Source organism: Trematomus bernacchii, unplaced genomic scaffold, assembly GCF_902827165.1.
Source record: "Trematomus bernacchii unplaced genomic scaffold, fTreBer1.1, whole genome shotgun sequence".
In the NCBI taxonomy this organism is placed as follows: domain Eukaryota; kingdom Metazoa; phylum Chordata; class Actinopteri; order Perciformes; family Nototheniidae; genus Trematomus; species Trematomus bernacchii.
Window position 1 is genome coordinate 3,647,146 of NW_022987564.1, and position 20,640 is coordinate 3,667,785.

The following is a 20,640-nucleotide window of genomic DNA, read 5'->3' on the forward strand; positions in this document are numbered from 1 at the left end:
CACAAATTTGTCTTCATTAAAATGAGTGTCACCACACTGTCACAAAATATAATACTAACCAATTGAAAATAGTTAAATTGACATTGGAAACCTCTTGTACAGTAGATATCACTGTTAGTAGTTATCTGCCAATAGGAGAGAATCATTCCTATACAAATGCAGTTTGAGTAATTCACTTAATATATTTACTTAACACTTAAATATAGTCATTTTCACGTAATACTCGAATAGTCATCTTTCTGCATTCAAAACTAAGGAAAGCTGTACAATTTGACATGATAATGAGGAAAAAAGGCCTCCGACAATGCAGATTTTTTGATCATATCAATTTTAAGATGGGGGTCGAGGCTTAATATTTGGGAGCATAGTGTCCCTTGTCCCCTTTCAGGAGCCCTACTGGATTAGCTTTGATCTGAAATCTTTGTATATAAAAAGCTTGTTAGCTGGCTGTCTATCTCATAATGTTCACATAGAAACTAGCTATCAATAGGAAATATCAATCAGAATTATAATTTCATGCAAAAATCTGTCACAAAAAGAGGTTGCACATTTAAATTCAGGTGTTATGGCAACGTCAGTGGCCAAACAGCCACATTTACTGCTGCAAATACGTTCAAACGTGCTGTCGACAGTAAAGCAGTGGCAACTAGGCCACCATTTAAACTGACTTTTCTCAGAAATACTGTCACATAACATCCATATATTTCAGTGCTAGTTTGATGCTTAGCTAAGCTAACTATGAAACACTTTAACTGACAGGACTCAGGATCAACTGTGTACTGTAAGGTAGCTTCTAGCTTCCTGTCGAACAGTAAGTCAACATTTCCCAGAGAGCTTTCTTTGAAATCACCAGGTAACGCTAAAAAACACAACATTTATATTGTATGACAAAGTGTTTATTTAATATATCTGGCTCGCTATAGCTACTTGCTAACGGTTTAGATTACCCGTGCGATTCAAAGTAACGTCAACGTAGCTGTAATTTATGCTTTGCTTACATGTTCGCATAACTTGTAAGTTTACTGACATGTACATACCTTGTTCACCTGGCTCAGGTGGTGGCTCTGGGGTTGTTGTGTGAGCCACCACTTGAGTATTGCCGTCTTTTTTATTGAAAACATGTCTAATGTCCATCTTCAGAATCTCCGCGTCCGGGGCTGACAGTTTAAAGTTTAAACATTGTCACAGAGGAGAGGTACGTACCTGTCAGCCAATAAAACACGTTTATTTCCATGCAACTCTCTGATTGGTCTGGTGGTGTCTTGGCTTGCCTATGTTGCATTCACTGAACACGGGAAATTACAAATCTGCCGTCCTATAGGTAAAGAAGTACGGTTAATGTATTATATTGAGGGAGAATTTGTCCGGGGCTAAAGAAAAAACATCCGGGGCTCTACCCCAGGCGACGCCACTGCTCGTCAGCGCAGACTCTCGCATCGTTATTGTTGCACACTTTGCAGGAGGCTACTCTTGGGCTTCGCTTGACCCTCGTCTTAGCCATGGCTTGTATTTGTCTTCTGCTAGCCAACGCTCGTTGAAACGGCAACCTCCTGTCATACTGTCATCTATCACTCTCATCAGAATGCCCAGGTCACACACGTAACAAAAACACTTGCAGGTCACGCGCATTGCGCGGGAAGGCCGGAGCGGAGCTGTTTTATGTAAAAGCGAAGCAATTAAGCGCGCTCCGACTTCTTTATTTTCTTTTAATCTAAAAAGCGAAGTAAAGCATTTACAATTTCAAGCACTTTATCCTAAATTCAAGCACCATTCCCAAAATTCAAGCACTTTTCAAACCTTGAAAACACCTCGTACAATTTCAAGCATTTTCAAGGATTTCCAGCACCCGTACGCACCCTGCATTTAAATGTATATACTTTGCTGTGTGAGTAAGTGTTAGTAATTGGATGAAGATATGGCTCCATCAAGAAACAACGTTCATTTTGTCTATTGTATTGACTGCATCCAAACAGGTCACTTAAGGCCTGTGTTACATTGAAACAGCATCACCAGGTTATCCATTATTTTTAGGCTTAGCACACTCCCATTTCTGAAGAAAAGAACAGGGAGGTTCAATCACAAAATCATTATGCCTGATGTTTTCCCTCCCTCTCCCTGGTAACTTGATTTCTTCATAAAAAACAATAAAATCTGTAGCCTGAATAAAGCTGTAACTTCTATGACGTGAAAGGACAGTAGGACAGACCTAGTGAGTAAGACAGAGGACGCGGGAAGTGCACTGGACATCACCTAGACTATACAAGGCAGTATATTTTGACATACACTGAGCTGAGATCAGGAAAATTGTGGACAAATAAAAATATATTCTAGTGTTTGTTAGGAATAGGAGAGTTGCACCCTTGCAAGAGAAGTGGAATTTTGCTAAATCTTTTTACCAGCTAAGGATGGGCAAAACAAAAGACTCTGAGGTGGAGGAGAGACCCAAATGGGACAACAAATTTCAGTACCTGCTAACATGTATCGGCTTTGCAGTGGGACTTGGAAACATCTGGCGTTTTCCGTACCTGTGCCAAATCTATGGAGGAGGTAAGATTATATGATTCTATCAGCACTATATGTGCTATATGTGCAATATATATATATATATATGCCGTTAATAACTGTGCAATATATACCTGTCTGCTAAATCCTAAGAACTGTTACAGGATGTGTAATTTGTAAATTGTGTAACTTTTTATTTTTTAAATTATATTTTTACTTTAATACTTTTTAATGCATGTAACAACATTAAGCTGTCTGTGGCTCTTTTTCTGCTGTAACAACGTACATTTTCCCTCTGTGGGACTAATAAAGGTATTCTGATTCTGATTATCAACATTATATTTCCCTGATCTTAAATCACACAATAGTTTAATTTTGTTTGCTGTTAAATACGGGTTTTATCAATTATGTGATTTTTTCACTCTACTGTATACCTCGTTTTTTTTTCAGACTATTCAAAACAAAACATGAGATACTGAATTCATTGAAATAAATACTTTAGATTCTCTCTTCACAGCATTAATTAGTCATTAAAACATGGACAAACCAGTCATTGTCACATTGGTGAATCTTATCTGTGTATGATGAATGGGGTTATCATCACAGATTCGTTTCGGTCAACTGACCCAATTTCTGTATTTACTTTCTCATAGTTCCTAGTTAGATAGTTTGTGTTGTCGCAATAGAATACCAAAGAACCTACGTAAGAGGTAAGCAAACAGTTAATTATGTAATTTTTTTTTTTTCTCTCATGTTTTTCTGGACGTCCTATTTTTACTTATTTAGCATGGCCTGAACTATCCCCTGTTATGACCATTGTGATTCGATGATAAGAAAGTAGTTGTCCACTGTTTCACTAAGATCTTTTGTTGTGTTGATAAACCTAATTTCTCTGCAAAGTACGCTGATACAGACGGTCCTATCTGGCTCTAATTGTGCAGTATTTGCCTTCAGGTGCATTCCTCATCCCCTACCTGATAGCGCTGGTGTTTCAGGGCCTCCCTCTGCTCTACCTGGAGCTGGCTATAGGACAGAGGCTCCGCATGGGCAGCATCGGCGTCTGGAACTCCATCTCACCGATGCTGGGGGGAATTGGTGGGTGGCCTAGAATTATAAGGAGAATTTAGGATTACTTGTCACATTTTTCAATATTTTAAGAGCTTTTTATCAGTATGAAAAATGTAATTTATTCCCTGTGTGTAGGAATTGCCTCCATGATAGTGTCATTCCTGGTGGGCATTTTCTACAACACCATCCTGGCCTGGGTGCTCTGGTACTTCTTTCACTCTTTCCAAAACCCCCTGCCCTGGAGCCAGTGCCCGCTCAATGCTAATCTCACAGGTAACAAGAAACCCCATCAGTCACGCTAGCTGCTTTTTACAGTTCTATTATCACACATGCAAGGACTGGTTAACTATTAGGCTCCACGTGGCATTTCAGATCAGGTTTCATAGGAAAACTAACCTCACAGGTAAACTACATGCGTTACTGTCACACTGAACGCTGTGATAGAAATACCACAGTGATAGAAATATTGCCTTTGCCAATATATAATAAATCCAATGTATCTAATTGGGTTTGAGATAGTGGCGTAATTATAAAACAGTTACAAGAGGACTCATCAGGCTCCACATTGCATTCCATGTCAAATTGAATGAGATAATGGCTGTTTTTATTGTTTTATGGCCCAAAGAGATTCTTCAACACAACATTAAATAACTAAAAGGGAAATCATTGAGCACAAACTTCCGACAATGCTTTCTCCATAAGTGAAATATAATGTGTATCCGCCCCATGACTCAACATTTGATGGGTTTTTACCTTGGCTCATGACAAACCTTTCCCACAAGTTTCAGCATAATGGAGCCAGTAGTTTCAACTAAACAATCCAATCAACAAACCAACACAATACCAACTAGTATGACTCTCTGAGAGCACTGTACTTCGCCAAGTCAAATTATGGATTCTCTTGGAGGGTCCCAATTCCTGTATTGTGAAGTTGTTCTTCCGACTTTGGTGTGTTTATGAGCTTAGATTCGAAAAGTGAAAACATTACATGTCACTTGTTAGACGCTTTTATCCAAAGCGACTTACATACTCAATACTGTGGGCAATCCCCACAGGAGCAATTTGGGGTGAAGTGTCTTGCCCAGGGACACAACGACATGCTGACTGCAGTGGGGTTTGAACCTGCGACCCCCTGATCTGAACACCAACGCTCAACCCGCTGGAACTCATTTGTTTTTATATGCTACACCACATGAATGCAGTACAAATGCACATTTTCATGTTAACGAAACTGATGAACAATTTCAGGATTCCCTCCAAAATGTAGTGGATTATTACTTGGCCAATGACACATCCTAACACAAGGTTTCCTGAAAGTTGGGACAGTAGACTATCTGTTATCCTACTGGCAAACAAATCAACCAAGCCAAATACTCCTTGGCTGGGACAAAGGTCAATGTTGCAATTCTTTTTCACTAATGTGCATCTTTACAGGCTATAATGAGGAGTGTGTGAAGAGCACTCCAGCGAACTACTTCTGGTACCGTGAGACCCTGAACATCACACCTGACATCGAGACCAGCGGCTCCCTGCAATGGTGGCTGGTCATCTGTCTGGCCAGCGCCTGGTGTGTGGTCTACATCTGCTTTATCAGAGGCATCAAGTCAATAGGGAAGGTCGGTTTTCCTGGGAAACAATACAAAAATAAAAACAAGTGTTACCAAGAGTTAAAGATGGCTGTATTGTTTGCTTGTTTCAGGCTGTGTATGTGACAGCCACATTCCCTTACCTGGTGCTGACTATTTTCCTGATCCGGGCTCTCACTCTGCCGGGATCTACTGATGGACTGGTGTACCTCTTCACTCCTGATGTGAGTGTGTTGCTACTAAAGGTGATGTCAAGAGTACCTGACGGACACAATGAACTGATGTGTTGACTCTGTCTGCAGTGGGAGATCCTGAAGAACCCTCAGGTGTGGCTGGACGCTGCCACTCAGATCTTCTTCTCTCTCTCGGTGGCCTTTGGAGGTCTCATAGCTTTCTCCAGCTATAACGAAGAGAGGTAAGGACTATAACTCACTTGACTCACACATTTGAATGACTTGTGTGACTTGTTTCCTCTTCTTTGTCCATTAGGAACAACTGTGAGAGGGATGCTGTTGTAGTAGGAGTAATAAACAGTGCCACATCTCTCTACGCCTCCATTTCCATCTTTGCCATTCTGGGTTTTAAAGCTACAAACGGCTTCAATTCCTGTCGCAATGAGTATGTACACTACACGCATATATTCAGTGTAATTCAAAAATTGTTCCTTATTGATAGCAATAAGGCAGTCATTTTTGTATTCCATCTGCAGAAACATCATGTCTCTGACAAACCACTTTGAGTTTTCGGACCAGAACATAACACTGGAGAACTATGATGACTGGTTTGAGTATTTAAATCGTACATCTCCAGATGACTTGGCCAGTTTGAACCTAAAGCACTGTGACCTTCAAACATTTCTTGACCAGGTACAGTTAGTATGAAAACACAGGCAATCTCACATATTGCATTCTTTTTTGCCTGAGTGTGTTCTTTCTTAATTTCCCTCTTCCCTTAAATCCTTGTCCTCCATTTGCCACCCCTTCCATTTCCCGGAGTGCAGTACATCCTCTGCTGGTACAGTCAGTTCATGTTTACTCCTTCATTTCTCGCCTCTCTTTCATCTTCCTCCCCCAGAGCGCATCGGGTACCGGCCTGGCTTTTATTGTGATCAGTGAAGCAGTGATAGAGATGCCAGGCTCGCAGATATGGGCGATACTGTTCTTCGTCATGCTCTTCAGCTTGGGTCTCTCCTCCATGTTTGGCACCATAGAGGGAGTCCTGACGCCCATCAATGAGCTCAAGCTAGTGCCAAAGTGGATCCCTACTGAAGTCGTAACAGGTACCTGCAAATAGAGCTGTATCTTGATATAGGACAAGATATTGTGTTAGTATTTGGATATCTTAATATGGCGTGTAAAGTGTTGTCTTATATAGGTTTTAAAGAGTGCATTATAGTAGATATATGGTACCTTCTAAGTTGTTATTATTGGTCTTATTCATTATACCCGCATTATTTTATTTAACACATTTTGTATATATTTTATGAAAACCTCTACGAATTTGTCGCAATATTGATAACGTTTTCAGTCAAAAACATTGTAATTCTAATGATACAATGTATATAGACTAACTCTACTAATCAGATTAGGTTGCAACAAAGTAAAAGGGAAACAGCTTTTACCCTTTAAATGTTCTTTCTGAAAACTTTTATTTTCTCACTTCCCTAGCAATCATCTGCTTGATAGCCTTCTTGACGGCTCTCATCTTCACCCTGGGCTCGGGGAACTACTGGGTGGAGGTCTTTAACAGCTACGTGGGCTCCGTACCTCTCCTCATCATAGCGTTCTTTGAGATCATTGCTGTCGCTTATGGTCGTGGAATGAAAACGTAACTTTTGATCCTCTTCTTTGATACTCAGTAGTGTTACGCTATAATTCTCGAGATGGCGTGAAACCTTATCTGCTTCTCCACATTTCTTCTGACAGGTTCAGTGAAGACATCTATTTTATGACGGGGAAGAGGCCCAACATCTTCTGGAAGGCCTGCTGGATGGTGATCAGTCCGTTGATGCTCCTGGTGGTGTTTGTTGCCTACGTGGCCATCCAGGCACAGACGCACCCCTCATATCCTTCATGGGACCCAGACTATGTAAGCAAGCCGAGGGTACTCGCATGGAGATGTTGAATACATTATATAAGAATATATATACTGGATATATGGTGCTCTAGTTAAAATTCCTTAAAACAGCAATGTATCAGTTCATTTTAAAAGCTGCTGTAATCAAATAAGAAAAAGTTCAAATTAGATCTAGTTTTAAGAGGAGCTCGAAGTATTTCTTAGTTGAGCAAAGTGATTTTAAGAATTCAAAAAGAGAATAGGCAAGTCTGACAAAATGTCCAATTAATGATTAGTAATTGTACTTCTTCTCTTTCTCTTTAGGAACTATTCCCAGAAACTAAAATGTTGAAATATCCAGACTGGGTGTTTGCCATAATCATCCTCCTGTGTGTTCTGCCTGTGATTTCCATCCCTGTGGTGGCTCTCTACAAACTGATCTGCTGCAGAATTAAGAAGTCCTCTGCTCGAGGTGAACTAAACCCCTCCTGCAATGACGGCTTTGAGGTTGAAACACGGGAACAGAAGAGCCAGACACCTTAAAGAAAGATGCAGAAGTACCAACAAAAATGGGACATCATGATCATCCTCACTGCTTTTGTGGAATTCATATCTAAATTCACTGGAGAGCTGAAATAATATGTCATACAAACCTGTAATATATTGATTTTAAGTATTAACATTCATCAGGAACCGACCTGACAACTTACTTCTCACAACAAAACTGGAAATATTTAATGATACAATTATTGACTTTGTACATTGTTGTGTATTGTAAAAAAACATTAAATCTCTGTTATCAGATTCAAATTGTTCCAGTGATGGCCGACAATATTTCGGTGTATTATTTACATACAAATGATCTTCCAGGTTACCGTACGTCTTCTTTGTGGAACAATACCACTCAGTGTAAATCAAAGTCCAGATAAACCAACAGCTGTGTGATGAGGCTAGTATAGTAGCTGGATGATCTTTAATTATCCATCTTTATTGATGTGGTGGTTTTTATTTTATGGGCCGCTTTTATGATGTTTTGGTGCTTTATACCAGCTGACTACGGGGCTGTTGTTTCTCTCTCTAAAGCCTCTTTCGTGACACTGTTCATTTGTATTTTGAAACTAATCAGATTCATCTTAACAGTTGACTTAAAACCGAGGACTTGACAATTTATCAGAAACTAGGGAAAATGCACTTTTCTTTAATAAGCTTTGGAGAAAATGAGACAAAACTAACAACATAAACATTTGAGAGAAGTTGGACATAATACTTATTGTTACCTTTGAGCTGCTGAAGGTTTTTGGTTGTGTTGGGTGATGTAATTGGGGCAAGCTGGGAGTCTATCTCTGGATGGCGAAACCACAACACACAGCTTCTCTGTCAAGAGCATGACCAAAAAACATCCACCTTAATTATTCCAAGCCACTGTAAAATCTAATTAAAGGCTGCAATAAACTGACTTGTGTACATGCAAGATTGTGTTTTTGTTGGGTTGGGTGCACCCTTCACAAAGTCCACATTCAAAGGCACTGGTCTTCCGGGATTTCATATTGGTCATCTATTGAGTCTCTTGAAACATTGGCAAGAACAACACAAGGAAGAAGAAAAGACAAAAAGCATCTCCGCTGCTTCATACGGCACAATGCCAGTTCTTACTGCCAAAACAGCCCTGGTAAAAGGAGCAGAGATAAAAATGTAATATTGCTTATATTAGAATATATTTCTCCCAGATGACGGATAAAGATTTCCTTTGTTGCTGAGCCTGATGAAAAGCCTTTATATATATGTATATATTACTCCATATCTAATATCATCTGCAGGAAGTAGACTGGGTTCTTAGCAACCGTCTGACCAAAGGGCAAACTCTACGCACACACATCGACTTAAAAGAGAAAAACAAAACACAGATGGACACAAAAGTGAAAACACAAGACATGCCCCGACTATTCAAATGTTTACATTATGAGATAAAGACCGGCACAATTAGCTCTCAGCTCAGTGCTGTTATTGATTAATAACCCAGCCTGTGTTTGATTTATTAGAAGGGGTGAACAGGAACTAAGTGCTGTGTGAAGATTTGTGTTCATCTGAACTGTATTTCAATACTTTAGGGCAGGGCTATTCAATTAGTTTGGAATGGGGGCCGGTTGATGAAAATGATCCAAAGCAAGGGGCCGGGAAAAAGATGGCTTGAAATATGAGCAATCATATTAAGAGCTTCAGATACAGTACATACTACAACAGCATATGGAGTGCATATATTGTGTTTAATTCAATCAAACAACATAGCCCCAAGGCCTTTATAGATCTAAATGGCAAGTTCAGAACTCAGTAGGCCTACATGTGAAGCTAATTTAACCATCAACATCATTTCATTTGATTTAGGTGAAATTAACTAATCATTCACGCAGATGCAATAAATGACAGGAGTTGTCACTGCAGTAGCTAGTAGGTGGGTTCGAAACCCGAGCCCGCCAAAGTTTTCAGGCAATGTCTTCCCCTCTATCTCTCAATGTAACACCCTCTCTGGAATAAAGGCACTCTGGCCCCAAAACAAATCTTTTTAAAAAAAAATCTTAAAAAACAAAGTAGATTACTTTTTAACATTATACTCAAAGGGCAAATATCACCCCAATTGAATAGCCCTGCTTTACGTGATTAAAGAAAACAAATCATTTGCAGTGCCCTCTTGACTGTAATTCATCTAAATAATACAAAGTGGTAGTTTAGGATATTTTGTGAACACTAAAGTTTACAGTGCATGTTAAAAACCTGTCTGCCTTTACCTGCATGCGTGAAGCAGAACCAGTTTGTAAATAATCTTTTAGGTTTCTAGAAGAGAATTGGTCTGAAAAGGAAACAGGATCCATTAGTATATGGTTAGCATATCAAAGGTCAAGGAATGATATAAAAGTGACTAAAATAGAACAAAAAAATGGGGGACTTTTAATGCAAATCATTTGAACGTAATCTCAAAGAAAAGGTTCATTTATAATTGAACAAGATACCAAACATGGGCAAGATAAACTATAGACAATACTTTAATTTGTAAATGTTGCCGTCTGTATTTAGTCATATTCGCAATCAATCAGTTATGTTTTGAAGTGAAACGTCAAAAGCGAAAACCTCTTTTACTGTGGACCTTGATTTTACAACCGCTGACCAGTTGATGTTTGAGAGAAACTTCCGGCTGGTACACCTTGCATGTTAGAGGAAGTCCAAATTCAGGTTTTTACCTAAAACAATAAGAACACTTTGTCCTATGAAAACATATGATTCACCCATGCTAAACTGGGAGTTGTCTCCACGAATGTTTATGAGATAGGTACAAAGTACAGGAATGGGGGGGGTTTCACTCCGCTTACAAGAAACCATAAACACTTCCAAAAGCCCAATCCCTTACGCAATATTACTGGATATAATTATCACTGACGAGAAGCAACACTTCAAGGTCTTTGTGAAAGTTGACCCCCACCTTGTCAAACAAGATTGTGCAAGTTATCAAAACAAAACATTCTGAATTATGTTAACTCTGTATCTCTTAACCTTATATAATATTTTTTTAAAACAGCTAATGTCAGGTTCCTGTGTAGATTCAACATGCCAGACTGATCACCCATGAGCAGTTTTCTTTGTTTTTCACCTGGTGACCCTGTCCTTTAAGTCTATGAATTGGGTGTGATTCTCAGGCACAGTCTAAAGAAATGTGAACATATTTGAAATTGGCCTAAATGGCTAAAAATGTCGTCAAAAGAGCCCTCGGGCACTTGATGATTTAACCGTGGGACAGCCCTAAGCCGTCAGACTTTAAGGCATCTTCCCGCAAAATCTATGTTTAATTAAAATGTAGCTGGGCATGATAGCTTTCAGTTTGTCTTAAGAAATCATTTATGATCGTATTGATTACTTTTAAGGCTCTGAGTAGCCTTACCTTTCCGACTGACCTTCTAAAATGATGCAAGCTTCAGATCCTCGGGCAGACGTCTTTTATCTGTTCCAGGCCGCTGGCTTTGAAACAAAGTCAGTATAATCTTTCAAATAATTTCTTTATGCATACTTTTATTTAAAACGTTTTTTTTTTTACTTGATTCTTATAACCATGGAATTGGTTTAATTTGTCCATTTGAAAGGTGTTCTGCAAATAAGGATCATCATGAATGTTATTAAATCCTTTTAATTTTCATTTAATAAGTTAAACTATAGTTATGTAACTGACTACACCCTGCTATTTAAAACAAAAAAAAGAGAGCAAAGAGAAACAAAAGTGGTAGAAGAGTAACTGAAGTGAAATGTAACTTTAGGTACAATTGTGTTTGGTTTTACAGAAACTGCAAAGCATATTGCGCTTCTACTTAAAAATATCTTGTTTGGTTTCCGGCAACAATTTTACTGCGAAGAAAAAATAATGGCTGACATAAACTCAGTGAAAAATGCAGTGTCTGCGATTTCCTAAAGTCATGACAGTCCATAAAGTAATGTGTGTCATAGTTAAGAATTGTTTGTGTCTAAGTCTGTGTCTAAGTCTGTGTGTAAGTCTGTGTGTAAGTAGGTAATTCACCATCACACATTTACAGGACATTATTGAGAGGAAAATAACACTTACAGTAAAAGCAGGAAAGATCTGAAATACAGAAAGACTGCCCTCTGCTGCCGAGGATGTGTTAGTACGTTCATATCATGGACAATTATGGCCCTGAATCTGATGCTTAAGCAAACCTATAAATAAGCCAACGTTTTTTTAATTCCTCTGAAAAAAAAAAAAAACTTTAGAAGTTAAGTGTTTCTTCTGTGTTGTCCTACATTATTCTCTCTGCAGTATATTCAATGGGAAGTCTGTTCCAGTGATGTGTTGGTGCACTGAATACACCAGAATGGATCATTTACATATGGCTGCCTTTGTTTCTTAAGTGTGTGAAAAACATCCCATGACTGCATGTGTATAAGCCTTACAGGAGTGTGTATGTGTGTACCTGAAGGGTCAGTCCTGCAGATGGCGATCTTCGAGCTCAAGCTCTCGGGTTTTTCCACCGTCAGTAACCTTCCTCTACCTTCCTCTGCGGAGCCTCAGAGTCAACAAAGACAAACAGATCTTCAGAAAACAAAGAAGCTGGCTGGCTTCATGCATCATGATCTGTGTATATGATATGCAAGTTTTCTTTAAAGGGGACCTATTATGCAAAATCCACTTTTTCATGTATTTTCTACATCAACATGTGTCCCCTCTGTGTAAAGAGATTCTGAAAGTTTCAGGAAAAAAGATTCCCTCTCTTTTTGTCCTGATCCATTTATATAAAAACCTGTCTGAAAATGAGCTGATCAGATTTTGGCCACTTTATGATGTTATAACGATTTTTTGGCTTGTGTAACCATTAGCTAATCACCAACCAAGGTAACCCCCCCCACCTTATCACCTGAATTTCCTCCTAGAGCACCATTGTGTTCTTTTTAACCAAATATCTCTCAGAGGGGCGTGGGGAGGGGCTCCTTATTTTCATCTAAAGTAACAGACAGAGAATCAGCACTTTTGAAACAGGGCTGAAACAGAGGGGATTATGGGATGCTGCAATGATCTGTTTGGTGTTTGGAGCCAAACACTTCAGAGACATGTTTTGTATATATCTGAGACCTATAATATATTGATGGAAAACAGTATAATAGGGGACCTTTAAGTCAAATGCATTTAAAGAAGCTTTATTAGTTGATGATATAGACTGAATTTGTTTCAGTACTCAGAGTTAGTTTTGAATTGATATGTGTGCACAGTTACTGTGTTTGTTAAATGGCATTTGCTGGATTACTAACTAATGGAATTAAAAATGATTATTATTCTTTATTACATTACACAACATCTCTTGTATTTTGACTGTGAAAAAAGAAATGGAAATCATCACATTGTATATATTTTTAAGCAATAATATAATTGGTGCGGGAAGTATCATGACAAATATAACTTTTGTTTTCTTTTGCTGAACTACTCTTTAAAAAAAAAGGGGGATGGAAAGTTTCTACAGTATAATGGTCCAATCATTTCTGTAAATTCATGTGTTATTTTGGTATTTCCAAAAACTGATGCCAGTTACCAATTAAATACATATTTAACCATTTAAAGCAACAAACCTACTTCCAGGAATCAATATTGATAGTGTAACACAGTATAACTTTTAATTGTTATAGAGTAACTATGCATTTCTAGGAACTAGGAGAATAATAGCAAAGGAGAAGAGTGAACCTGAGATCAATGTCACAGGCAGGAAGTGCAGACATGATGGCTTAATTATTGCAGACTGATATCAGCTGCAGATAAGGAAAACATCTGAAACCCCGTTCTGCATCTCGGGGTCAGTGAGCAGTCTCCTTTTACAGATAAACCTGTGTTACCTCTGTAAAATGCAGACTCGACTGCTGTAACATACTGATGTCTCGTCTGTTCAAAAAGTCAAATAAAAAGAAATATACATTTTGAATATACATACGTCTCCGTCATGACACAACCATCATGGTGCGTTTTTAAATTGACTGCATGGCCTCATAATGTTCCTTTTAGGACAGTGTGACATTGATACATCATCGGGTTACTCATTAATCTAAGTCTTAGCACACTCGCATTTAAAATACAAAACAATAAATCTTAAAGGACATTAAAGGACAGCCCACTTTAGAGTTAGACTGAGGAGAGAAGCACTGGATATCGCTGAAGCTAAACATTAAAACGTTTGTGCACGTTAAGAAGAGTTGTGTCCTGGACTGGAACTTTGCAAACCAGCAAAGGATGGCCAAAACAAAAGACTCTGAGGTGGAGGAGAGACCCAAATGGGACAACAAGGCTGAGTACCTGCTAACGTGCATCGGCTTTGCAGTGGGAGTTGGAAACGTCTGGCGTTTTCCTTACCTGTGCCAAATCTATGGAGGAGGTAAGATGCTATTATATAAGGCTGCATACGAGTTGCATTTTATTCCCTTCTTACATCAATCATAGTTTAAATACGTTTGCCATTAAAGTTTTAAAAGTTATATCACTTCTTTATTACTGTATTCCAGACATTTTATCCTATAATGAGAGACCAAGTTGAGTTGTAGAAACACTTGCCTCTTTCTGCCTCAGTACAATTAGTCATTAACAAATAGGCTAGGCCATTCATTTACAAAATGGTAGATCTTTTCTGTGTATGATTAACCATCTCATCATCAGGGATTGTTCACGATCAACTCTCTAACCCCTGTATGTACTTCCTCATACAGTAGTTTCAGGTAAACTATGAAGAGCTGGAAACTCGAAATGTGCATAAGCTCCAGTGGTGTCAAGTAACTAATTTACTCAAGTATTGTGCTTAAGTACAATTTGAATATACTTATAATTGAGATTTTCCATTTTATGCTACTTTGTACTTCTACTCCACTACAATTCAGAGGTAAATCATTAACTTATACTCCACTACATTTATTTAATACCTTTAGTAACTTTACATATTTTGATTAATGATATGAAATATAAATCAACACATTAATAAGACTTTAGTTCCACCTGGAGTAAATTCACAAGCTACCCTGCAGTATACAAAGTCATTAAAACTAGCTGCACCTTTACCAGCTTTGAGAACACTTTAATGATCAATCATTATAAAACATATCATATATATTATTCTGAAATGGACCAATCTGCAGAATGAGTACTTTAAGTATATTTTGATGCCAATATTTGTACTTGAGTAACATTTTGAATGCAGGACTTTTACTTGTAACAGAGTATTCCTACACTCTGGTACTTCTACTTTTACTTAAGTACAAGATCTGAACACTTCGCCCACCCCGGATAAGCTCTATAAACTTCACATATTCATTGAAATACTTAATTCCAACAGACAAGCTTTTTCCTACATTCATATCGTGTCATATATTCAGTCAAATGTCTTGTTTTTTTAACTGGATATTTATACTTCTCCACTTGTGTGGTTTGTCACTTGGATAACCATGGAAATAATGGGATTTGTCTATCTGATAGTTACATTTTTAATTGATGTCTTCAGGTGCATTCCTCATCCCCTACCTGATAGCGCTGGTGTTTGAGGGCCTCCCTCTGCTCTACCTGGAGATGGCTATAGGACAGAGGCTCCGCATGGGCAGCATCGGCGTCTGGAAATCCATCTCACCCCTGCTGGGGGGAGTCGGTGGGTGGAAGATAATTATTAGTAATATTTATTAGGATTTTATTTGGACAGATTCTCCATTATTTCAATAGCTAATCTAAAGCTAGAAATGAGTTGGTGTCTTCTAATGGACCATCAGAAACTAGTCAATGCACAAGTTCAACCATTATAGTAAACACGACTGTTTGCTGTTCTGGCTCCTAAATGGTGGAATGACCTCCACATCGACATCCGGTCAGCAGAAAGTCTATACATCATCCGTCGCAGACTTAAAACACACCTTTTCCGACTGCACCTCGGCCAATGAAATCTCTATACATATTGTAATAATGTACTAGCACTAACGGATTGGCTTAGTTGAAGCTAATGTACTAGCACTTTAAATGATTTGGCTTAGTTGAAGCTAATGTACTAGCACTTTAAATGGTTTGGCTTTGTTGAAGCTAATGTACCTACATGATTATTGTTACTCTGTACCCTCCTGGTTGAATGCACTTATTGTAAGTCGTTTTGGATAAAAGCGTCTGCCAAATGAAATGAAATGTAATGTAATAATTCACCCATTATAGATGTAGTCATAGTAAGTATTACCAAAATGTTTTTTGTGATATTGAATATGTTGTTTATCATGTATCTGTGTAGGAATTGCCTCCATGATAGTGTCATTTCTGGTGAGCATTTTCTACAACACGCTCCTGGCCTGGGCGATGTGGTACTTCTTTCACTCTTTCCAAAACCCCCTGCCCTGGAGCCAGTGCCCGGTCAATGATAACCTCACAGGTAACAAGAAACCCCATCAGTCACGCTAGCTGCTTTTTACAGTTCTATTATCACACATGCAAGGACTGGTTAACTATTAGGCTCCACGTGGCATTTCAGATCAGGTTTCATAGGAAAACTACTGGATTTTTCTATGTCACAAAAGTCCTGTGGCTTAAATTTAGAATTAGTTTTGACCCTTGACTCGATTGTCTTTCTGTAACAGTTGATCCCGTCCCTAGTGTAGGAGCAGACATTTGAATTATTACCTCAGTATGTGTCACTACTATGAACTGATACGTCTCTGCTGTGCTTGTAATGACCTCCCCTGGCTTCATATCGATCCACTTAAGGCCTAGAGGATTGACAAGGTGCACCTTTGGAGTAAACCGCATAGTGTGACTCATCATGTACTGAGGAAAGTCCAACGTGGACTGAAACATGTGCACTCTTTGCACATTTTTCTCTATGGCCCTGTAATTTATCAAAAGAACATCAAGAGTCTTGTATGAGTCTCTTTAGTTCTCTGTGTGCAAGTCCTCCCCTAATGTACTATAAAAGCTATTGCCCAATAAAAGAAGATCATTATTATATTGTCTCGTTTGTTTTTAGTAATCTTACCAAGATATTAAGTTTGTCTCATGGTAGTAAACAGTTAAGAACTACATGTTCCTATGTCTTAACCTATGCAGAAGTCTTTTATTGTGGGATAAATTTATACTAATCTCAGAAAGTACATAAACTCAGGTACAAAATAAGGCATGTCTTACCCAATGTACACAACAACCGTCTTGATTAAGCAAATATTGTCCTTTGTGAATGCATTCTTACAGGCTATAATGAGGAGTGTGTGAAGAGCACTCCAGCAAACTACTTCTGGTACCGTGAGACCCTGAACATCACACCTGACATCGAGACCAGCGGCTCCCTGCAATGGTGGCTGGTCATCTGTCTGGCCAGCTCCTGGTGTGTGGTCTACATCTGCTTTATCAGAGGCATCCAGTCCATTGGAAAGGTCTGTTTTCCTACTGAAATAACTGAATAATTACGTCATATTTTACAATGAACCGCTGTACCATACATCCTTAATATCAATTCTGATATCTAAAAAAGGCTGTGTTGTATGTTTGTATGTTTCAGGCTGTGTATGTGACAACCACATTTCCTTACCTGGTGCTGACTATTTTCCTGATCCGGGCTCTCACTCTGCCGGGATCTACTGATGGACTGGTGTACCTCTTCACTCCTGATGTGAGTGTGTTGCTACCAAAGGGGATGAAAGATTGTATGCCAGACAGTAGACCTGAACAGTTTTGTTTACACTGTCTGCAGTGGGAGATCCTGAAGAACCCTCAGGTGTGGCTGGATGCTGCCACTCAGATCTTCTTTTCCCTCTCCGTGGCCTTTGGAAGTTTCATAGCTTTCTCGAGCTATAATGCAGAGAGGTAAGGACCGATACACTTGAGCTCCCTCAGTAGTATTGGGATAATTTGTGTGAATTGTTTCCTCTTCTTTGTCCATTAGGAACAACTGTGAAAGGGATGCTGTTCTAGTAGGAGTAATAAACAGCGCCACGTCTCTCTACGCCTCCATTTCCATCTTCTCCATCCTGGGATTTAAAGCTAACTCCGCCTACAACTCCTGTAACGAGGAGTACGTACGCACAAATATTCAATGTTATTGTTATTCTGCTTTCACATGGAATAATGCAGATGGACAACCGGAGAAACATTTTAGTGGAATACAGCAGGACAGTAAATTAAGTTGAATCCGGTAGAAAATACCGGCAATGGTAACGGTAGAAGTCGATGCCTTTCTTCGGCGACAAGATGTTATGAACTAGCCTACGAAGCTTCTTCACACAAGGGAGAAAACATGGCCGATCTGGACAACGATGGAGACAATCTTTTTTATCAGTAGCAGAAATAATATCAATTTTTCAAACATATTTTTGATCCCTTTTGAGAAAGGGTTAGGGAAGATAGACTTGAAAAGGGGGATTGGGAGAAAACAACTCTACCAGGAGTGCTTCTTTGGCACCATGGCGAGAGTTTAAATTCCTACCTACATATTACAAGAAGCTGCATAACAAGAGCAGTTCAACAAAAAGTAGACACAAACATGCGTATGACGTACGACCATAAGATTTTCCTCTTCAATCCAGAATGTGTTGTCCTTCGACCAGATACCCTGTGAATGCAGCATAATGAATGTTTCATGCTCCTTCTGGTCAGCACGGGGGGAGGCAGACGGCAAAATTGTGCAATTGCGAGAAGGGCAATTGTGCGCCAAGGGTTTGAGCATCGGGCAATACATCTTCAAGATTTTGTAACAGGCAGGGTTTGCAGAAACATTCATGGGGACCAAGCGCGAAGTCCGTAGTGACGTAGCGCTGACCACAAGAAACATGAAACTATTTTAAAGCTTATTCTTTTCCTGCCAATACCGTTGAGGCAGATTGTCTTTTGGAATCCCATCTGCAGAAACATCTTGATTCTGACCAACCACTTTGAGTTTTCTGACCAGAACATAACAGTGGAGAACTATGATCACTGGTTTAAGCATCTAAATCGTTCATATCCAGGTGAGGTGGCCAGTTTGGACCTGAGGCACTGTGACTTGCAAACATTTCTTGACGAGGTACTGTAACTGTGTAAACACATTGGATCTTGTAAACTGCATTCCAATTTTCCATGAGTTGCCAGTCAAAAATATACAGTCCTCGTTTCTTGACTCTCTTTCATCCTTCTCCCCCCAGAGCGCATCGGGTACCGGCCTGGCTTTTATCGTGATCAGCGAAGCAGTGATAGAAATGCCAGGCTCACAGATATGGGCCATACTGTTCTTCACCATGCTCTTCAGCTTGGGTCTGTCGTCCATGTTTGGCAACTTAGAAGCAGTCCTCACACCCATCAAGGACCTCAAACTATTTCCCAAGTGGATCCCTCATGAACTCGTAACAGGCAAGTTTTAAGTGGAAATTATTGATGTTGCCGCTGTTGAAAAGACAACTTGATGGCTTTCTGTTTTCCTGAGTCTAGCAACTACCAACAACACCACACTGCATTCTGTTTCCCACACTTTGGTTTTTCCATAGTCTGCCATTTACACTACTGGGGATAGTATCTTCAAATAACTTATATTCATCATCTTTGCTAATTGGGTATAGCAACCGGGGAAGACAAAGGCTATCCTCTCAGTGTTTTGGTTGAGGCACTTCCTTTGTGCAGTAAATTGAGCCTACATGTTCCTGAAAGACCATACACCAGTAAATTATAGTTGATGTCGTCATTATATAGCCATTTCATTGTGGAAGCAATAGTTAGCCCACAGTGTAAAGTTAAGGTGTTCTAAAGATAAAGAAATACATGTTAACCCTATTAATTCCCTCACTGAAAACACGTTTTTCTCTAAAAAAATTTTGTAGCAATCATCTGTTTGATATCCTTCTCGACGGCTCTCATATTCACCCTGGGTTCGGGGAACTACTGGTTTGACATCTTTAACGGCTACGTGGGCTCCTTACCTCTCCTCATCGTTGCACTCTTTGAGATTATTGGAGTCATTTATGTCTATGGAATGAAAAGGTAACTTTTTCTCCTCTTCTTTGATATTCTGTAGAAATGTATGAGATTTATAAACAATTTTGATCTCATTGTGTGAAACCTCTTCTCCTGTCCTGGTGTCCTCCAACAGGTTCAGTGAAGACATCTATGTTATGACTGGGAAGAAGCCCAACATCTTCTGGAAGGCCTGCTGGATGGTGATCAGTCCGTTAATGCTACTGGTGGTGTTGGTTGCATACGTTGTCCTTCAGGCACAGAAACGACCCTCTTATCTCACTTGGAACCCGGACTATGTAAGAAAGCCGAGGGTACTCACATGGAGATGTTTCGGGTGTAGAGATCTGATTCAAGACTTGAAATATATTTGGAAGATATACTGCAATTGAGTGAAAAAATATGTAAAAAATATGCAACTGAGTATTTAACTCTGCAATAATCCACATAATTGGTCAGTGTGGTTGTTACAGCTTCTTGAGCATTCCTTGCGCATCCAAAAATAAATAAATGCAGGTTAAAATGAATCGTTTTGGGAATTTGTAGCTTCATATCAAGCGCACAACGATGTAACAATTTCCCATTTGACACTTCTTTGTATTTTTCATCCTCAGGAACTATTCCCAAAAACGGAATCGAAGCAATATCCAGACTGGGTGTTTGCCATAATCATCCTCCTCAGTCTACTACCTGTGATTTCAATCCCACTGGTGGCTCTCTACAAACTGATCTCCTGGAGAAGGAAAAAGACCTCTGCTCGTGCTCAACATAGTCCCTTCTGCAATGGGGGCTTTGAGGTTGAAACACAGGAACAGAAGAACCGAAGAGCTTAACAAAAAAAGACATAATCCTGATCATGTCCCTGCTTCTGTGGAATTTACGTCCTAATTGGCCAGAAAGCTGACATGAAATAAATTATGCCGAATTGAAATATAGACATTTCTTTGATTTGTGACGTTAACATTTATC

General features: G+C 39.2%; 2 protein-coding genes across 2 annotated transcripts; both read left to right on the plus strand.

Moving 5' to 3' along the window:
- The first annotated feature begins 2,230 nt into the window (after positions 1-2,230).
- Positions 2,231-8,033, plus strand: slc6a18 (solute carrier family 6 member 18). Its single transcript, XM_034125239.1, has 12 exons — positions 2,231-2,547; positions 3,457-3,597; positions 3,706-3,843; positions 5,005-5,186; positions 5,270-5,380; positions 5,459-5,571; positions 5,646-5,774; positions 5,866-6,022; positions 6,231-6,435; positions 6,824-6,983; positions 7,082-7,244; positions 7,536-8,033. Exons 1-12 carry the CDS (start codon positions 2,406-2,408, stop codon positions 7,752-7,754), a joined length of 1,860 nt encoding a protein of 619 aa, XP_033981130.1. The 5' UTR covers positions 2,231-2,405; the 3' UTR covers positions 7,755-8,033.
- A 5,872-nt stretch (positions 8,034-13,905) lies between these two features.
- LOC117478262 (inactive sodium-dependent neutral amino acid transporter B(0)AT3-like) lies at positions 13,906-20,570 on the plus strand. Its single transcript, XM_034125242.1, has 12 exons — positions 13,906-14,119; positions 15,233-15,373; positions 15,995-16,132; positions 16,945-17,126; positions 17,252-17,362; positions 17,444-17,556; positions 17,636-17,764; positions 18,595-18,751; positions 18,870-19,074; positions 19,539-19,698; positions 19,808-19,970; positions 20,286-20,570. Exons 1-12 carry the CDS (start codon positions 13,978-13,980, stop codon positions 20,502-20,504), a joined length of 1,860 nt encoding a protein of 619 aa, XP_033981133.1. The 5' UTR covers positions 13,906-13,977; the 3' UTR covers positions 20,505-20,570.
- The last annotated feature ends 70 nt before the right edge of the window (positions 20,571-20,640 follow it).

Bases quoted from the DNA above. Each gene is read 5' to 3' on its own strand.
- LOC117478262 (XM_034125242.1), top strand. From the start codon at position 13,978: ATGGCCAAAACAAAAGACTCTGAGGTGGAGGAGAGACCCAAATGGGAC. The intron at 19,075-19,538 runs GCAAGTTTTAAG...AAAATTTTGTAG, and splicing joins CCCTCATGAACTCGTAACAG to CAATCATCTGTTTGATATCC. The intron at 19,971-20,285 runs GTAAGAAAGCCG...TTTCATCCTCAG, and splicing joins TCACTTGGAACCCGGACTAT to GAACTATTCCCAAAAACGGA.
- slc6a18 (XM_034125239.1), top strand. From the start codon at position 2,406: ATGGGCAAAACAAAAGACTCTGAGGTGGAGGAGAGACCCAAATGGGAC. The intron at 5,381-5,458 runs GTGAGTGTGTTG...CTCTGTCTGCAG, and splicing joins TGTACCTCTTCACTCCTGAT to TGGGAGATCCTGAAGAACCC. The intron at 6,023-6,230 runs GTACAGTTAGTA...TTCCTCCCCCAG, and splicing joins TTCAAACATTTCTTGACCAG to AGCGCATCGGGTACCGGCCT.